Raw genomic sequence first — 18,733 nt, 5'->3', positions numbered from 1 at the left:
CCAGATCGAAAGACTGCCATTGGCTTCAATGGGTTTTGGATCTGGCCCCACCAAGAACAGCTTCCTATTTTTCACTGAAATTCCCTCCCCACATTCCCACCATACAAGTGCTTGGATTTGTCATTTTGATGCGGAGCTGAAGAGATTTAAAGCATGTCCATCTGCTGCAACGATTTCTATTAATGGCTATGTGTTGACTTACAGTACCTTGTCTCTGGCTACGTCTACACTAGCCCCAAACTTCGAAATGGCCACGCAAATGGCCATTTCGAAGTTTACTAATGAAGCGCTGAAATGCATATTCAGCGCTTCATTAGCATTTGGGCGGCCGCGGCACTTCGAAATTGACGCGCCTCGCCGCCGCGCGGCTCGTCCCGACGGGGCTCCTTTTCGAAAGTACCCCACCTACTTCGAAGTCACCTTATTACCATGGACTTCGAAGTAGGCGGGGTCCTTTCAAAAAGGAGCCCCGTCGGGACGAGCCGCGCGGCGGCGAGGCGCGTCAATTTTGAAGTGCCGCGGCCGCCCGCATGCTAATGAAGCACTGAATATGCATTTCAGCGCTTCATTAGTAAACTTCGAAATGGCCATTTGCGTGGCCATTTCGAAGTTTGGGGCTAGTGTAGACACGGCCTCTGAGTATGAAAGGTGTGAGGGGGAAGGTTATCGAAGTGTTATATTAGTTTTTAATTATTATAGCCATTAAATAAAATGGGTTTTTAAAATGGTTAGCCCAAGTAGTTTGAAGGTGTGCAGTGGCTAATACTTAGTACATGCATCTCAAATAGTTATTGGTCAAATATAGGACGCTATACAAGGCACAGATCCAAAATAAGAGGTAAGAATAACAGCATGGAAAAATTATAGTAATACTGTATTATTGACATTTATATATGTAACATTGGCTAACACTCATTTTCCAGATTCTGCATTAAGATGCAAATAAATTTATACAGTAATAAAAGTGGTAAAATTAATGAGTTAGTTAAATAAACTGCCTGCACATAACATGACAGACTCAAATACACAGGATAGTATCCAATATAATTTTTGGTTTGGGGTGGGGGGGGGCCCTCACTGGCAGATTAAAAAAAAAGGTTTTTTTCATTAAATAGAATGTGAAATGTCTGGGAAAAAAAAGCCAGAGGAGGAGGATGTCCCCTTATAAGTTTTCACGCAGAGGTTAGAACATTCACCTGCCATGTAGGAATGCAGGCTCAATTCCCCCTTCCACCTCATGTGGGGAAGTGATTGGAAGCTGGGTCTCCCTCATCCCAGGTGAGAGCCCTCACTACCAGGTGATGGACTCTTTGGACTCTCTCCAGCTGTCCCATTGATGCTGTTCTACTGTATATGAAACAGTATTGCCAACTCTCATGATTTTGTCATGAGTCTCATGCTACTGTTTTCCTTAAAGCCCTCACTCCTAGAATCAAGCAGATATGCACAGTCTTCAGTCTTCATTCTTAATGAAAAATGAAGTTTCTAGTCCTCCTAGCTGTTGAGAAAGCTTCAAAATGTGACCCTTACTGCATCTTAAAGGCACAATAAGATGGCATATGAAAAGACCAACAAATCTTCTATTTGTACATTAAAAAAAAGTTTAATATTTAGGGCTGGTGATACCGATTACAATAAGCACTGGAGGTGGGACAGGACTTTGCATCTTCCACCTCTCAGCTGAATGTCCCAGGCTGTAAAGTGTCTGTCTGGCCTTCCAACTCTCAGATTCTCCTATGGCTACTTTTTTAGAACGGACTGCAAATTATTTTCTGAAAAAGCCATTAAAATTAGTAGCATGGACTCTATGACTAATGCATACAAGTGATGTTATCAAGTGGGTGCAGTTTTTTTTGCCAGGATGAAATAAAAAGCATGTTTTTTAGAACATTAATTTGCCATTGTCTGAAGTTGTATGTGCAATTAGAATAAATCTGGCTGTCAAGCTATGCGCAAAAGTGCCCTTTCAAGAAAATAAGTAATGTTTAAACTACTAACCTTCACAGCATACCGCTAAGTACTCTGGGAAAAAATAGTTTTGAAATATTAATGCTAAAAGGGATGAGTTTAAATGACCACTGGATGTCACTGTTGCTTTTAAAATAGGACAGCAAATTTGGAAACCAGAGAATCATAGGGCTGGAAGGGACCTCAGGAAATCATCGAGCCCAGCCCCCTGCCTAAAGCAGGATCAACCCCAACCAAGTCATCCCAGCCAGGACTATGTGAAGCTGGGACTTAAACTCCTCTAGTGATGGAGATTCTATCACCTGTCTCAGAAATGCATTCCAGTGCTTCACCACCCTCCTGGTGAAATAATCTAACCTACACCTCCCCCTCTGTAACTTCAGACCATTATTCCTTGTTCTGCCATCTGTCACCATTGAGAACAGTCTTTTTCCAACCTCTTTAGAGCTCCCTTTCAGGAAGCTGAAGGCTGCTATCAAGTCACCCCCATCTTCTCTTCTGCAAACTAAATAAGCCCAAACCTCTCCTCATAGGTCATGTGCTCCAGCCCCTTAATCATTTTTGTTGCCCTCTGCTGAACCTGCTTCAGTGCATCCACATCCTTTCTATAGTGGGGGGCCCAGAAATGGACACAATACTCCAGATGTGGCCTGACCAGTGCCAAGTAGAGGGGAATAATAACTTCTCTAGATCTGCTGGAAATGACACATGACAGACGTTTGCAATCAAAACCTGTTAGCACAGATTTCTAAAATGGTCAATAATGAAACTTATAGCCATTTGTTTCACTACACAGAAGTTTATTATGAAAGTTAAACATACAACACAAAAGGTAGCAAAAGCAATCCTGTAGCTTAAGGCAACTCTTAAAGGAGACAAATTCAAGAAAGGATGATGCAACTTGTGTTTAAATAGAAATTATGAAAAATATCAAATTGCATCAATAACTTAAAATGTATTTTAAAAAGTCTGCACTAAGCAGCAGAGGGTAAGGGTTTCTGATCTTAATGCCAGCATTAAGATACGATAAGCAGCAGAATGCTAAATGATGAGAGGGAAAGTTCAGTATTTACACAAAGACAGTAATGTTCATATCTGACAGAATGATTTCCCATGTACTTATGGTTTGGAACCATGATCTGAAACCATTAGGAAAATGATGTGAAATAAATCTTCGAATCATTCCATCAAAAATACAGGGAATGGAGAGAGGATCCAGGACTAGAATGGTGGGGCCCCTTAAATATCGAATTACTCAAGCTTTTTAGAAAAAAAGCTTCTTCAGGGAAGGGAAGGAAAGGACAGGACAGGAAAGGAGGCAGGAACCTATTAGCCACAAAATGTGAAACCTTATCTTTCAGAATGGTAACATTTACATTTATGTATCAATACAAAAGTATTTCCATATTATGATACTGTCCCAGAAATTACAGACAAGTGTATTAGTGAACGGTTAGATATTCATGGTATTAACATACAAGGTGTCCCATTCCCATTATTTGTTTATAGTTTTGTGAGACCTCATATAATTTCAGTTCAAATGTTTTGCCATCAGGAAGGGTGCCATATAATAAATATTTAATTATCCTAATAATAAACAATATCAGTTTATTTCCAAAATGCATCCTGAAACCATATTTTTTCATTAACATAAGTGGTTTACCTCCAACATTTCAATATTAAATATTTAATATGACAAAAAATTAATTGAGCTGTACAGAAAGGATCAGGTTCAGACAACGTCAGATGACACTGATGTTTCCAGTTGTTTCTTCAAAGTAATGGATGTTGCTGGAAAATTGAGAATAAGCCTGTTTACAGAAATTATTCATACAAATTAATTTATCCCAAAGTTTACCCTGTTGGAAAGTGTGTGTGCGTGCGTGCGTGCGCGCGCGTGTGTGTGTGTGTGTGTGGTAAATTAATTTTATTGGTAGAAGATTTCATAAAAGAAAAGCACCCTATGGACAGCATGAGAGATTCTGCACACAACCCCAAATCTATCCTTTCATCATTCAGCATAAATTTACAAAAAGCAAAAGATATAAAATACACTTAAAGCAGATATCTTAAACATGATTTTTAATACATCATCACCATTGCAGCTGATCACCTTTGTTCCCAGTTTAACATTCTGTCAAATCCAGTTATGAAGTTGCAATATCCCTTTTCAGAACTATTAAAAAAATCCCTGAATAAAACAGAAGCCAGCCTGCAACTTCCTAGGAGTCTCAGTAGGTACTATATACAGGGCTATATTAACCACCCAAAGTACACACACATTAGATCAGATCCTGGGGCAGAATGCACTGACATGAAAAAAATATTTTAAAAGCACTTTATTTTTAAAAAAATGGAGCCAATGAATTGCTAGAAATTACAAGGATATTGCAACTTTAACAATGAAACATGCATGGTAGAAAACTGATTGACAACTCTGTGTTCCTGGGTTTAGCTTGTAAGATAATGCAAAAAAATATCAGCAGTCCTTAAAATGTGTTGCAAATGTAGAAAATAAAATATTGCAAAAGACAAAAATGCATATCTAAAATAGAGCAGGAGCACAATAACAACAACGAAAGCTTCCAAAAGCCCACATTAAAAAAAAAAAAAAATTAAGCTTGGAAAGACTTGGCTTCCAGCAATTTACCAAAAGACAAAAAAATTGTTATTTGCAATGCCTCGACCTATTTTTAAGTGACAATTTTTTATTACACTTGAGAAAAATGTTTTATAGCTGCTTAAGTTTCCATTTCACTAAAATAGTGCCAACAAATATAAGCTTGCATAGAAAAACAATCTCAAATTGCCTCTGGCTACATGCTTACAATAGAAATGCAGATACTGTAACATAAACATAGTGCAAACCATGGCAGTTCATGCTGGCTGTGACTGCCGCAGGTCAGGAAATAGACCATAATAACCCAGTTATCACAGTTTCTGGTCTTTTATTTAATCTTTTGCCAAGTAGAAGCAATGCATATGCGCAGACCCATGGCACGTCTGCTGCTGCTGTTGATTAGCGCAGTTTGAGGTCATCACCACTTCCTAGGTTAGATCCAGGACTAGGGTCTTGTTGTCTTCTTGCCTGCATCAATAAACATGATGTCCAAGGTCAAAGGTATAGTTTGCAAATAGTTATTTTTTAAAAATATATTAATTATAAAAGCTTGTGACCACAAATAATTCCACAACACAAAATTTACTCTTCAAACTGCTAAATATAAAAATATCATTCATACCCCCTCACCCATCTTTATGGAAAAAAAAAAACCCTGAGTAAAAGCAAGAGTTCACACAACCCTTTGAAGTTCAGAATGGTTTTGCTGGACCACCAGAGGAAGAGTGCTCTGGAATAGAGGACTCTAAACAGAAAATGCCGCGTTGCAAGTTCCTGATGTTCAAATCTGTGTACTGCTCAGTTACTTCTTAATTCAGTGGTATCCAAAAGAAATTTAACCGATTGCCCCATGTGGAGGGGCGCATGCGTGCGTGGTGCAGCCACAGGGGTGCCCCATGTGCACGGCTCTCCTAAGCTGCTTTTTGCCACACTGCTGCCCCATTCGCTACATATTGTGAATGGGGAGCGTATTGGACACTGCAGTCTTATTACAAGAGATAGGAGAAGTCAGAAGTAATGTACTGGCTACTAAATATAGCACAGTCTCCAACTATCCCAGGCTTCAAAGAACAAATTGTGAATTGTTCTTAGAAGGCAACTAGAAGACAGAGATGTCCACAGCACACAGGTACAATAGACTTGCACCTGTGTGCTGTGCAAATGGCAGCATTTTGTCAAAAAATGAAGGGTCTTAAATGGCTTCAAGTGCAGGCCTATGGACAGCATGTTGCAATAATACAAACTGGAGATAACAAAGGCGTGACTAAGTCTATCCCCGAGGACAGACCTTTATAAAGTCTCTCTGTACACCCCCAAAATTGCACACCTCATTTTTAAAACACTGGAAACATCCTTTTAATTGGAAGTGAAGGTATCAATCCTGCTGTTTCCTGTAAATTCATCCCCTACCCACCAGCATCATCTTCCTGCCTGGGTCAAGCTTCTGCTGATCTTTTTCATCCACGCCCAAACTGAGGCCAACCATTTGGAAAACCAAGTGACTTCATTATCTTGGTCAGACAATAACGCAAAACTAAGTGTCAGCATGGAGGCAACGTGGCCCATCCTGTCTCACAATCTCCCGTACCACCTACATACAAAAATTGAACCAAAGTGAGGATAGAAGCCTGCAAAAATGCTTGTGGCGGTGTTGAGAAACTGCCCTTCACCAGCCTCTGGAATCTGTCAGGAAGAAATAAAAGTCACCGAAACACAGTATGTCCACTCCTGTTAGACACTGTGGGGAAAAAGCACCATAACTTCTGATCAGTGCTACTGTCAAAGTTCGATGACAGCTCTAGGAGACTCGTTATGGATACTTAACATCCGTGTGCACCCAGCGTTCTCCATAACAAAAATCTAGAACCTCAATATGGCACATCCATGTCTACAGGGACTCTACTCCCCAGCTGGACAAGCAGCCTGGAGGCAATGGTCCAAATTATGACAAGGATTTGGTTTTCACTCCCCTGGTATCCAAACTTAACATTTTATTTAAGATCTGTAGTCCATCCATCGACCTGTAACCTGAATTCTCTTTTATCTGATATAACTACCATGCAACTATAGTATTTCAAACAACTCAGAATTCAAAGTCAATCTGGACAATACATCCCAATGACTCCAATGCCAGTCCAGAGATAAAAAAGCAGTTAACATGGCCTTTAAATCTTGTGAAGAGATACTTGCTGGAGTTTGTGTGTAAGTAGTCCTATTCAAGTCAGTGGGACACATTTTACAACTGTAAATAGTAAGCATTTCCATGACCTTAGATAGGACGTCTACAGTATAACAGGGTAGATTTACACACAACCTTTACTCCCAAACACAGCCTTTCTGAAACTTATTCGTATGACAGATGTTAACTATAATCCTGTTTTGGAGTGAAGACCTTCCACACACACATGAAATATAAATAAACCTATTAAAATTGTACCAAAGGTTGAGAGAGATCCAGTAAAATCATGTAACAGCAAATATGATGTATTTTCTTGTTCTGACAGAAACAGGACACATTTTTAATGCTGATGCTTGTAAAAATATAAGAAATGAATCTGTTTAAATGTCTGAACCAGTCACAATACCAAACCCATCAGTAACCAAACTAAACAAGCTAACAAAATATTACCTAACAATGAAAAAAGTTACCTCTCTTTCGTAGCGGCTGTTCTTTGAGATGTGTGGCTTATGCCCATACCCACATGTGTGTTGCACACGCAATTGCCGGAAAGCTTTTGCCCAGCAGTGTTTGTCAGGTCATCTGCAGAGCCCCCCTACAGTGGTGCCACAATGGCAGTGCACGTCAGACACTACTGATCCCATCTCCTCTCTCCAAAATATTCAGGAAGAGGGGAAGAAGGTAGGGTTTTTGAACAGATATGAACTCACCCCAAAGAAGTTATGGAAGATATATAACTATTTCTTCTTCGAGTGACTGCTCATGCGCATTCCAACAACTGATTTACCAGCAGTTCCAAGGAGGAGGGGGTGGAACTCATCTCATGGCTGAAGAAAGGATCACCTGCTGAAAGCGATGTCATCTCTTGTGTGCCCTGTAATGGCATAACGTGGCATGATACCCACACTGTTGCTCTCTGTATGTCCCAAATGGGGACGCTCTCAAGGAATGGGGCCAGGAAGCCTGGGCTCTTGTAGCATGTGCCATCAGCACAGGGGATGGAACCTTTGGGATGTCATAACATGTCCTGTTTGATGTGATCCAATAGAAGCTGTGCTGGGAGGAGATGGGAAGTCCTTTCATCCTCTCTGCCAGGGCAGTAAAAAGCTGTGACTTATTTTCTAAATGGCTTTGTGAGTTCCATATAAAATGTGATGGCACGTCAAGTGTCAGAAGTACAGTTTGGTTGACAAGAAATTGTGAGACCACCTTAGGCAAGAATGCTGGGTGGGGGCGTAACTAGACCTTGCCTGTGTAAAAAAATACATATGGGGGTTCAGAGGTGAGTGTTCTAAGCTCTGCAACCCTCTTAGCTGAGCTTATAGCAAAAACAGTAATTAAAATTGTGGATATGGGTGCTATGTGGAACAGGAAGGAGCCCTTTATCACCATATGATAAACTACTTCCATTTTACCAGGTACGTTATTTTGGTGGATGGTTTTCTGCTACTCATGAGGACCTCATGAACTGGGCTAGAATAAAGTAGCTCTAAGAGAGATTCAACCACAGAGCATCCACACAGTGAGGTCCAGAGACTCCAGGTTGGGGTGATGGAGCCTGCTGAGGTCCTGAGTAATGAGGTCCTCACATAGAGGAGTGTGGCAGGTTGAACGAATACTGTCTGGGCCACAGCAGAATTGTATGGATGATGGAAGCCCTCTCCTGCTTGAGCTCATGGAGGACTCTATATATCAGAGGAGTCGGCGGGGAAGGCACAGAATGTGTCCTGTCCAGGTCAGAAGAAATGTGTCGGAAAAGAAGCCAGGACCGTTCCTGAGGCAGGAGCAAAATATCAGACACTTAAGATCAGCTCTTGTTGTGAAAAGATCTATGCAGGGAAATCCTGACCTTTGGAAGATTGACAACAGACTGTTCGCCCTGAGAGACCATTTGTAGCAGCAGAACAAGTGACTGAGCCTGTCTGGCTCACACAGCGCAAAAGAGATGACATCACTGTTATGTACCTCTGGAAGGAATGATGTGGCACATGGTACTGGCATAGACATAGACAATGTGTGGGTGCCTGAGGGCAGAGCAGCTTGTTACGGTCCTTACACTACAACAGTGCCTGGCCATGTGGGGATGCGCGAGGTCATGGGTAACAAAACGCTCACAGCTTTAGAGTCCGGCATCGACAGGAGGTCAACATCTTCATCCAAAAGTTCTCCACCTGGGAATACCACAACCATCAGGCTCAATAGCTGAGCTGGAGCCAATGGTGTGAAGAGCGGAGGTGCTGTGTGTGAGTGCCCTTGCACCGAGCCTGAACCACTCATGTCTCTTTGCAGTAACGTGGCAGGTGACCAGTCCCTCTCTGGCTTTTCTTCTTGGATTGCACCAGGGACTAAGAGTGGTGCTGCATGCTTCACCCCGCCCAGTTAGAGGAGTGGTGCCTCGGGCCTAAGCACTTCTTTGGTGCTGAGGTATTTGGATGCTGGAGCACTGCTCACCGCCGATGCCAAAGTCGGCTCTGGCACCAGTTGGGGTCAGAGTGCCACTTCCGCTCACAGGAATGTGAAGGGGTGGTCCTGGTGAGCATCGCATGCCCTGGTGAAGGGAACCCCCAAATGAAAACTCTTATTTCTATAACTACATTATCACTGGTAACTATAAAATTATCTACACCAGGATACCTAGCTGCTTGCAAAGCACGAGACCAGAGCTGCTCCAATGACCCTCATTGGCAATAAGAAGGAACTGAGAGGGCGGAGGGTTGGCAATATCTTATGTGCACTGCCAGAGCAGTGCCACTGCAAGGGGCACCATATCCTAACCCGATTGATGCCACTAGGGTAAAAGCTTTCCGAAGAAACACTGAAATGCACATGAGCAATCACGTGAAAAAGAGCACAGCAACATGGCAGATTTGTCCTCCTAGTGACGTGCCTAAATGCCTCTCTTGCCTGACTAGTTAGCTTTTAATTCCTTATTGTGCAAGCAGCAGCAAGCTCAAGTGAAGTAGTACCACTGAACAGAATAATGGGATCCAAAAAGTACGAAGAATAGTCTATTTTCTCTAGTGTTTGTTTGCGGGTATTAGAAATGATACTTTACTCGCTCTCTTGGTAGAGGAAATCCATTTAAAGCTGACAAATGGTCAAACGGTTTATTTTTAAATCATATCTATGTCTAGCTGTGTATTCTGGTGAGAACATTCTGAGAAAAGTGTGCAAACAAAATCCCCAGACAAAACAAAACGATAAATCATTAACCTGCAACCTTTTAATCTTTAAAGATATAACATCTTATTCAGATATTTAATATTTATAAAGTAAAAAGTGTCCAAAAGCTATGACCTTCTAATTTGACAATTAAAACATAAGAATGAAATAAGAAAGTAAAGTTCTCTAACCTTAATTCTCTTCTCCATTATACCCCCTTCCTGCCTACTCTCAAGCGTCACAGTGAGTCTACACGCAAGCGCTGGAAATCTTACCAAGTGTCCTGGAACACAGGTAGTTGAGGACAAATTAACCTCCATATACGATAGTGCTTTCTCTGTGGATACATGAGCATTTGAATTTTTCATCTACCATGGATTTATGCAGCTGAGTATATGTAGCCTAAATCTAAATATAGTAAAACCCCTGTTATCCAACATTCCATTTTATATAACACTGCCAGAATGCTGGATCACCTGAGGTGGGATAATTGCTGCCCTGCCTCCTCACATCCTTCCCCCAATTATCCAACATTTCTGGTTATCCAACCATACATCAGTCCCAATTATATTGCATAATCAGGGTTCTACTGTATTTTCATGTCTGTTGCAGCAGGAAGCTTAACTGCTGTGCCTAGTAAAGTGCTAAAAAGTTAATTGTCCTTTTCCATCTCAGCTGATGTCACTGTCAGATCAGGAAAGTTTTTTTTTGTTCCCTCTAGTGTTTTCCAGCCATGCACAGAATAAATTTTGTTATGTGCACCAAGGTGAGTGCAGATGTTCACTACCAATAGAAACAGATGCTGCTGGCTGTGGACACTCTGCTATCTGCTGGGTGGCACCTGACTCTCTACTGGGTGGTCACCCAAATCTCTCCAAGCACGGTTTACAGGGAACACTGGTGCAGACGCTCAGCCTGAGTTTTTGGGACCTTCGCTCCCTGTAGGTCTTAGAGCCTGGGCTCTGGTCCAAGCCAGGATGTTTCCACCACAAATGAGAAGTCCTGCAGCCCAACCAAGCTGGCACTAGCCAGCTGTGGGTTTTTAATTGCAATGTCAATGCATTCGGAAAGACCCATTTCTGCCATATTATTTATAATGAATCAAGCAGACCTGTATGTAATTTGCCTACTGTTTCCCTTTCCGTGACTTTTTTTCCCTACTTGCTTGTGTTAGACTGTGAGCTTCTCTTAGAACAGGATTTCTCAAACTATGGGTCAAGATTACATTTCAAAAGGGTTGCCAGCTGGGCTGTGCAGCTCCACAGGTGGCTATTAAGAAACCACTCACACTCCTGAAGTGGTTCTCAACTTCTTAGTTGGATTAACAGCCGTCAGACTCTCCGTTGGCAATGACGAGGCTGGGGTCTGCCACACTGCTTTCGCCACGTTGGCAATTGTTTTAATGATGGTTAAAGCCACTCTTGTGGATGCTGAGGAGGACAAAAATGTCTGTGACCAAATCTGTATCATCTTCTACCTCCTCGGTCTGCACCCCAAGCTCCTGAGCCATCCTGCACAGGAGCCGCTGAAACACTCTGCTGTCCTCCAACACCGGGGATGCTGATGACCCCGCCACCAACTCATCATGTGAGGAGGAGATCTCTCTATGTCCTGCTGTGGAGCCAGAGCAAAGGGTCCTGCTGGCACTGGTTGGGGTCTCTGCAAAACCTGCGCTTCCTGGTGTCCCACACCCAGGACTGGCTGAGGTGCTGCAGGCACCGAGGGCACTGGTGCTTGAGTTAAAACCTGAAACCAGCTGGTGCCAAACAAAATGGTGCCATGGGGCCCGGCACCAAGGCCGGGGGTGGCCATACCTCCAAAGTCAGTGCTGATGTTTGTGTCAGCGTAGGGATGATGGAGCCAGAAGGTGCCAGTGGTGACGTTCCCATACTCTTGGGCCTGTCCTGGTGTTCTTGGCAGTGTGCCAAGTGATGCCAACAGTACTGACCTTGGCACTGGAGGAGTCCCTGGGAACGACAGTACCCACGGTTTGCTAAACAGAGCTGTCAATTGACCCTGGGCTTCATGGGACACCACAGGGTCCAAAACTGCCATTGGGTGCCTGCCTGACCCACAGAGGAGCTCCTGGCATCCCCAGAATGGTGACTTCAGTGGCTACAGGAGAAGACAGAGCAGTGACTCTGACTCCTGCCCAAGCTGGAGTAATGATTTGGGCTCTGACACTGAGAGATCTGAGGCCGTGGGTCAAGGTGGTGTCACTGGAGGCTGTAAAAGCACCTGGGAGGCCGGTGCCTGCATCAACGTCCCCAACTGGGCTGGGCCCGGGGCAGGTGCCTGGGGTGAATAAAAATGCTCCAACGCCACAGATGGGAGCAGCGTCGGTGCTGGTGCAGCTAAAATTCTCACCGTCAACACCCCAGGGGGTAAAGCAGGGCAGGACACTGCCTGTGGTCCCTCAGGTCTTTGGCCACTGCGCCCATCCTTAGGCAGTGAGGCAGTCGGTACCCTGGGCCTTAGCAGGTCCTGTGCCGTGCGGAATGCCTCTGGTATCGAAGGAAACTCAGGCACTTGCAGGTCTGGCCTTGCATTGGAGTTGAAGCATGTGCCTTTGGCTCACACTCTGGGTGTTACGGCACTGGTGCAACTGAGCCCTCTTGATGCCTTGGTGCTGTAGGGGAGCAGCCCCTACCACACCGTTTCCTTTTCTTCAGCACCGGGGACTGGTTCCTGTGCCTTCTCACCCGCACAAGTGACCTCCTCACAGTGCCGAGCCTCCTTCTACACCAAAGCTGGTACCTGAGCTGGGGCACTCTGCAATAAGGCTAGTCTCCACCCTGAAGGGCTGAGTATATCTGGTTGCTATGCAGTCTCCATGAGGAGTACTTTTAGTCTTTGAGCCCTATCTTTTAGAGTCCACAGGCTACCAGAGATGAATGAAGAGAGAGACAGGGAGCTCCAGCAACCACCAGCGTGGTGAGAAGGAACAGAGTTGTGGGTTGGACAGTGAATATATCGATCGTCATATCAGTGCCACTTCAGTGGGCACCGCTCTGACCTGATGGCTGCCAGCAAAAAGCTTCTGGCAAATTGTCATGTGCCAACACACACACAGTTTGGAATGCACATGAGCAATTACTCAAAGCAGAACATTACTGACTTCCTATTTAAGAGTGCCAAAGTTGTTAACAGATGCAGCCAAACTGACAAGATTGCAAAAAAAACATATTAGAAACTGTGCCTTTAATAAACACCAAAGCCTCCTTAAACAGGATTTTTTTCATTCCTTTCAAAGTGGTAGTCTATTAGGTTACCTCACAATTTTCTAATAGTATATGTAAGCCTTTTACTCAGCAAGCTCTTCTAAGAGGATTTTTCTTATTTGATAGCCAAAGATTTTTTTCAAAGTTTGTTCTTATATTTTTCTGATGCCCAAAAAGGTTTTATAAGTTTGTATTTTTCTCATTTTAACTGTTCTAATATCTTGATGTAATTCTTTGCTTTATGTTTGTACAGTATACAGTAAAATCAGGTCTTATTTCTAGGCAGGACTGCAATGCAACTAATATTGCAGACCATATTCTCAGGTAGTATAAATGATCGTACCTGCAAAGAAACCATTGAAGCTATAATGATTTACAAGAGATGAAGATCTGGCCCTTCATGCTTTTGTGGTTACCACCTAAGACCTCTCTCTTCTTTGCTGACTTTGACTTTAGTTGTTTAAATAATGATTTAGACCCTACTTGAATTGCTGGATGATTGTCAAATAATTGTGGCTGAGTTATGGACAAGACTTGGAAAACTGCAGAAAATCATGGACCTTCATAATTTGTGATAATTTGGAAACCCATCCCTGCCATTAGCCATCTAAGTTGATAAAACTGTGGTGAAAAAAGCCTAAACTTGTGGGATCTGCAATTTCCACAACATCATAAATTAAGTAGAGCCTCAGTAATGATTGAATGCACAAGTCAACACTTAAGAGTACAAATATCGTAATTATAAAGTCTGGCTCCAGGATAGTGATTAAAACAACAATACTGTATTTATTTATTCCCTGTATGTCTTCTAAGTCATAATGTCTGAACTCACTGACTGAAGTTATCCCATCATTACTGTAGTTAACCTAGTCGTAGAACATCCAACTTGCTCACTAGTAAATCCAACTATTAATTATCCTGAGCTCCTAATTGTTTGACACACATGCTCAACTACATTTCCTCCAAATCCCAGACTTTTCATGCTCTCTCATTGTTTCCTCTTCCTTACTCTGAAACCATTACTTTTACCTGACTCCGTTATCACTGCCTTCAAGTACGTTATCTCATCTCTAAACAATATCAACACAACCACAACAGAAGTTTTTTATTGTCTCAAGTATGCTGATGACTCCCAAATTTACTTCTCTAACTTTTTCCACACTGTTCAGGCTGGAACCGTCAACTGTCTTTCTGATGTAGTTTGCTGGATTAATCAGTTCAAACTAATTATGGCAGACGTTGAGCTCTTTCTTCACCAAACAATCTACTTTCTCCTCCATCACTAGTGTGATTTCCACCTTTTTACTGCAATAGAAGCTTGTGACTTGTATTCAGCTGCTTTTATGTTATCCGATTAGACAGAATTTAGCTGCATTCTTCTTTCCTCTACAATTTTTCTAAAATTAATGTTCTTTTTCTATTCCCAAAACAACAACAAAACTTTGTCCATTTGTGGTCATCTGATCTCTTTTGCAACTGACATATCATATATTTCCATTCAATATGAACTCTAACTGCTAAGAACTTATTTCTTCATTGTTCTGATCACATCACTCAGCTCTTAGATTCCTTCCAAAGATGACTTCCCATTCTCTCCAGCCAAGCTCCAGTTCCTTTTCTCATCTTCAAGGCCCTGCACAACTCAAGATCCTGTCTACATCTCATTTACTCCTATAACCTATATGCAGTGCATTTTTTGTCAAAAAAAGAGGAGCCGACGTTTAGCCATCTCCCCGTCTTTCTCCCTCTCCCCACCAGCCGGAGTTCCTGTGGCTGGAGGGGGGGAACCCCAGCATCCCACAAATGATCCTGGGGCGTGGAGATCCACCAGCTGACCTAGTTGCAGGAACCACGGCCAGACAGCAGGACACCCCGACACCCCTGCGGCTGGTAGACGGCTAGGGGGGAGAGTCCTGCTGTCTCGGGGGCAGGGAGGCCTTGGCAGCCCTGCAACTAGGAGCCGGCCGGGGTGCAGCATCACCATTCAGGGAAACACTGATTTATTGTGGCAGAAGTGCCAGTACTCATTACTGGAGCATACCCCACAAAAAAACAAACAAACAAAAAAAAACCCACTGCCTATATGCTTCCCAAGCTTCCCACATAAGTTCCCTTTTATCACTCTTCTTCCATGCAGATCTTATGCTTGAAAGTCCCCACAATTGGTCCATCACATGGCCATTCTCTCGAGTCTCCCTTAAACACACATTTCTTCTTCCAAGCCATTCAAAAATAATCAAATAACTATTGAAAATCAGACATAATTTAAGATCAAAATTTCATCTAGTTATCTGATGCATGCATGTTCCAAACACTGCTGTTTGTCCAATTTGGATTATAGAAACTTTGGTGCATGGATTGAGTCTTCCTTCTTTATTGTACCATCTACGTACAGATACTCAAATAAAGCTGAATTTCTGCCAGCCGCTCAGTTGGGAACTGGAATTGTCAGTTTTCATCATGGTAATGTTTACAAAGCCTATTTTTTCAGAAAGCTTTCTTGTGTGTTGTAGACAACTGAATTTAAAAAAAAAACAGGCTATTAGTTACAAGGGCTGTGTCTGCACTACAAAAATAACTTCAAAAGTTGCTTACAATGCAGTACAACTTCAACGTAGGGCACTACTCCATTCCCAGGAATGGAGTAAGGACTTCAAAGTTTGGCTCCCTTACTTCAAGGTTAACTCTGCAGTAAGGGAAAACAGGGGCAGACTCTCTGCAGGCTACTTCAAAGTAGCGCCTAACTTCAAATTAAACTTCCAAGTTAGTTGCTAGTGTAGATACACCCAAGCAGTGCTAAAGCCTTTAAATGCTAGCAGGCATCCATCCCTTGCATCCAAGGAAGGTTTTTGTAAACTGCCTCCTTTATATAACTACAGAAGATCATTTATACTTTAAGATTTTTTTCATACTGAATAACCTTTTTATAGTGTTAATGGTGGTACAAATTGAATTATTCAGTTTTAGTAGATGAGGCTGCTGTTACATTTTCTTCCAACAAATGGAGAGTTGCCATGCATATTTTTTCTGGCTGCAAAACAAATTTTGTAGTTTTGAAAAAGTATACCAAACTAGCATTGAGACTAACTGGCACACTCTTTAGCATGCATTATTGCTTCTTCTTTCAAAGAATCTCCTTCTGTTTAAAAAAAAGTAGAGGAGCATGATTTTCATTTAAGATATTGATTGACTTTATGCAGAACCTTAGATGAATTTGGGTTATTAAAATTACTTTCAGTGCGTATTTTCCCACCTAGTGGTAAAAAAAAGCAAATCATTTGCCTGCATACTTCTGCTTGAAAAAAGATTCTTTTTCATAAAAATTCCACAGTAATTTTATTGTCAACTCTCCATGAAGACTCCAAAGTAAAAACATATGGTTGCTTTTGTTTTTCCTTATGTGACATTTTCTCTAAATTTATGAAAGTATCCATATGATTTATGACATCACAGCTAGTGGTAGTTTTTCAACAAACCACTGTGGAACTATGACCAGCTCTGCCCTTTCAAATAATAAGTGAAAAGAATGACAAATTATGCTTAAGTGCACTGAAAAGCATTCATTTCAGTATCTTATTATCTTACTTGTAAAGATGGATAAAGAGGTAATACTACATTTCAATGAATGGAGATTTAGATAGGTAATTCTGACATAGTGAAATGACTACTCAGCCCAACTGAATCACCCCATTTATTTGCACGGATCTTCTGCCAAGACATGCGACCACTGTAAATAATAATTAATTACCAGATAGTTCTTTACACCCTAAGAATACAAAAGGGCCGTATAAATTTTACACACACACACACACACACACACACACACACACACACACACACACACAAAATCTTGGGTGGACAGTAGAAACCAAGCAATCTGAAGATGGCAAGAACACTGCATAATACTGACAAAAGTATGAACATTTTTGGCCCTGGACATGGGTGTAAGTTACAACTTTTATGAGTGTGCCATGGGATCTTTAGTATTGACACAAGACAGAACCTCTATTTTCTGTAAGATTGCATCCAGAAAGTACACATAGTACTCCACATAGTACGCTATCTGCAATTCAATTAATCATCCATCACAGAAGCATAACAAATGTAAATCAATTTTGCCAATTTTAAAACCTAGGACACCAAAAATCCTCTGTATTTTAAACCAGATGCTTCCACAACCATAAGCATTCACCTATGGGACTGCAGTAATAAGTCACAAGATGCAGATTTCAAAAATTAAAAATACTAAAGAGCCACACACAGATCTGTTATTAAGCATTGTGCTGTCTGAGTTTTTGAACACTGAAAATAATTTCTGAAGTGAAAAAGATGGATGCAGTTTCTGTTTAAATGAAACTCTCAATCTCATTAAATCTGAAGGGGGAAAAAAATCTCATCTTTTGGCTGTAAACTCCACTTTTCAGCATGATGCTGAAGTTACATTTGAATGAGAGATTTTTTGAAATTCCTAGGCTTTGTTGAACCAAGTATTTCATGATTAACAATGAGAGTTTCATTTTAAAAATTCTGAAATTTAACAGTGAATGCTGTGCAAACACAGGGAGTTTCTAACACCCAAGGAACTTCACTCAGTTTTCAGCACATGAAACCATGCATCACTTTTGCAATACAGAAGGAATTATAACTGGCACCAGGCCATTTAAAACCTCTTAAGAAAGCAGGAGATGGTATGACTGACTGAAAGAAATACAGGAACCTATTCGGCAGAGGACATTTCTTGATACCTTAGTCTAGACTGTTATTTATATTGAAATGGTCCAGATGTTGAAAAAAAAATAAACAGAAGAGATAAGAGTAGAGAATGTACTATGATAGAGTCATACAAAGAGAATTTAAAACAGATAATTCCCATTGTTCTCAATGATGAACAAACGCAATGGCATTAGGAATGAATTGTGCTACTATACTCCTTGGTACGGTCACTGTGGCCAGCTCTGTCAGAATTTAACTCCACCACATGTATACGCCAATGCATAGGACAGCGCGGACTATTTTTTTTTCTTAAGTTAACTTATTACTAAAAAACATATTACAGATGACTCAAAACCAACTATTCTCCAGTTAGATTACAAGCACAGACCGTATTTTTGTTCTGTGTTTGTAGGATGTCTAATACAATGGGGCTCTAGTCCGTAGCTTGTACTCCTAGGGGCTACTACAATAAAAATAACTAATCTAATTGTACAAATTAGAGGTAGAGGTAGTGGGACTGTACCCACGTTCTCCATGCCCCACTGCCTTGTGGGTTATCCTGGAAAAGAGCAAGGCTAAGGGAGTAAACCCTGACAGAAAGTCCGGAGGTGAGTCCTAAGGCGGTGCTGTGCCAACTTCTGGCATTGACCCGGCAACTTCTACAGCTGGTACCAGACGCAAAGGTTATCCTCTCCTTTGGACTATATCAGTAAAGCCGAGAGGGGAACACTGGCGTCTGGGCAGCCCAGGGTCCCAATAATCGCCCAAGCTCGCGCCTGGAGAGGTACTCCAGCATCGCTAACAGCGTTAAACCAACACGGGAGGTAACAGATACCAGTTACAGATGCAGCAAGGACTGTCACTCTCGTG

At 41.9% G+C, this 18,733-nt stretch overlaps 1 protein-coding gene across 3 annotated transcripts in view; it reads right to left on the bottom strand.

Annotated features, from left to right (window-relative positions):
* Positions 1-2,759: 2,759 nt before the first annotated feature.
* Positions 2,760-18,733, bottom strand: part of CBFB (core-binding factor subunit beta) — a 79,469-nt gene continuing 63,495 nt past the window's right edge. For all 3 annotated transcript variants that reach the window (XM_075008511.1, XM_075008510.1, XM_075008508.1), the window contains one exon: positions 2,760-5,056. In XM_075008511.1, coding sequence (XP_074864612.1) covers positions 4,988-5,056 — 69 coding nt within the window. In that variant the 3' untranslated portion in view covers positions 2,760-4,987. The remainder of the gene's footprint in view (positions 5,057-18,733) is intronic.

The sequence above is a fragment of the Carettochelys insculpta genome, chromosome 14, assembly GCF_033958435.1.
Source record: "Carettochelys insculpta isolate YL-2023 chromosome 14, ASM3395843v1, whole genome shotgun sequence".
NCBI classification, from domain to species: domain Eukaryota; kingdom Metazoa; phylum Chordata; order Testudines; family Carettochelyidae; genus Carettochelys; species Carettochelys insculpta.
Note: the sequence above shows the minus strand (reverse complement) of the source record. Positions and strands in the feature narration are given on the sequence as shown.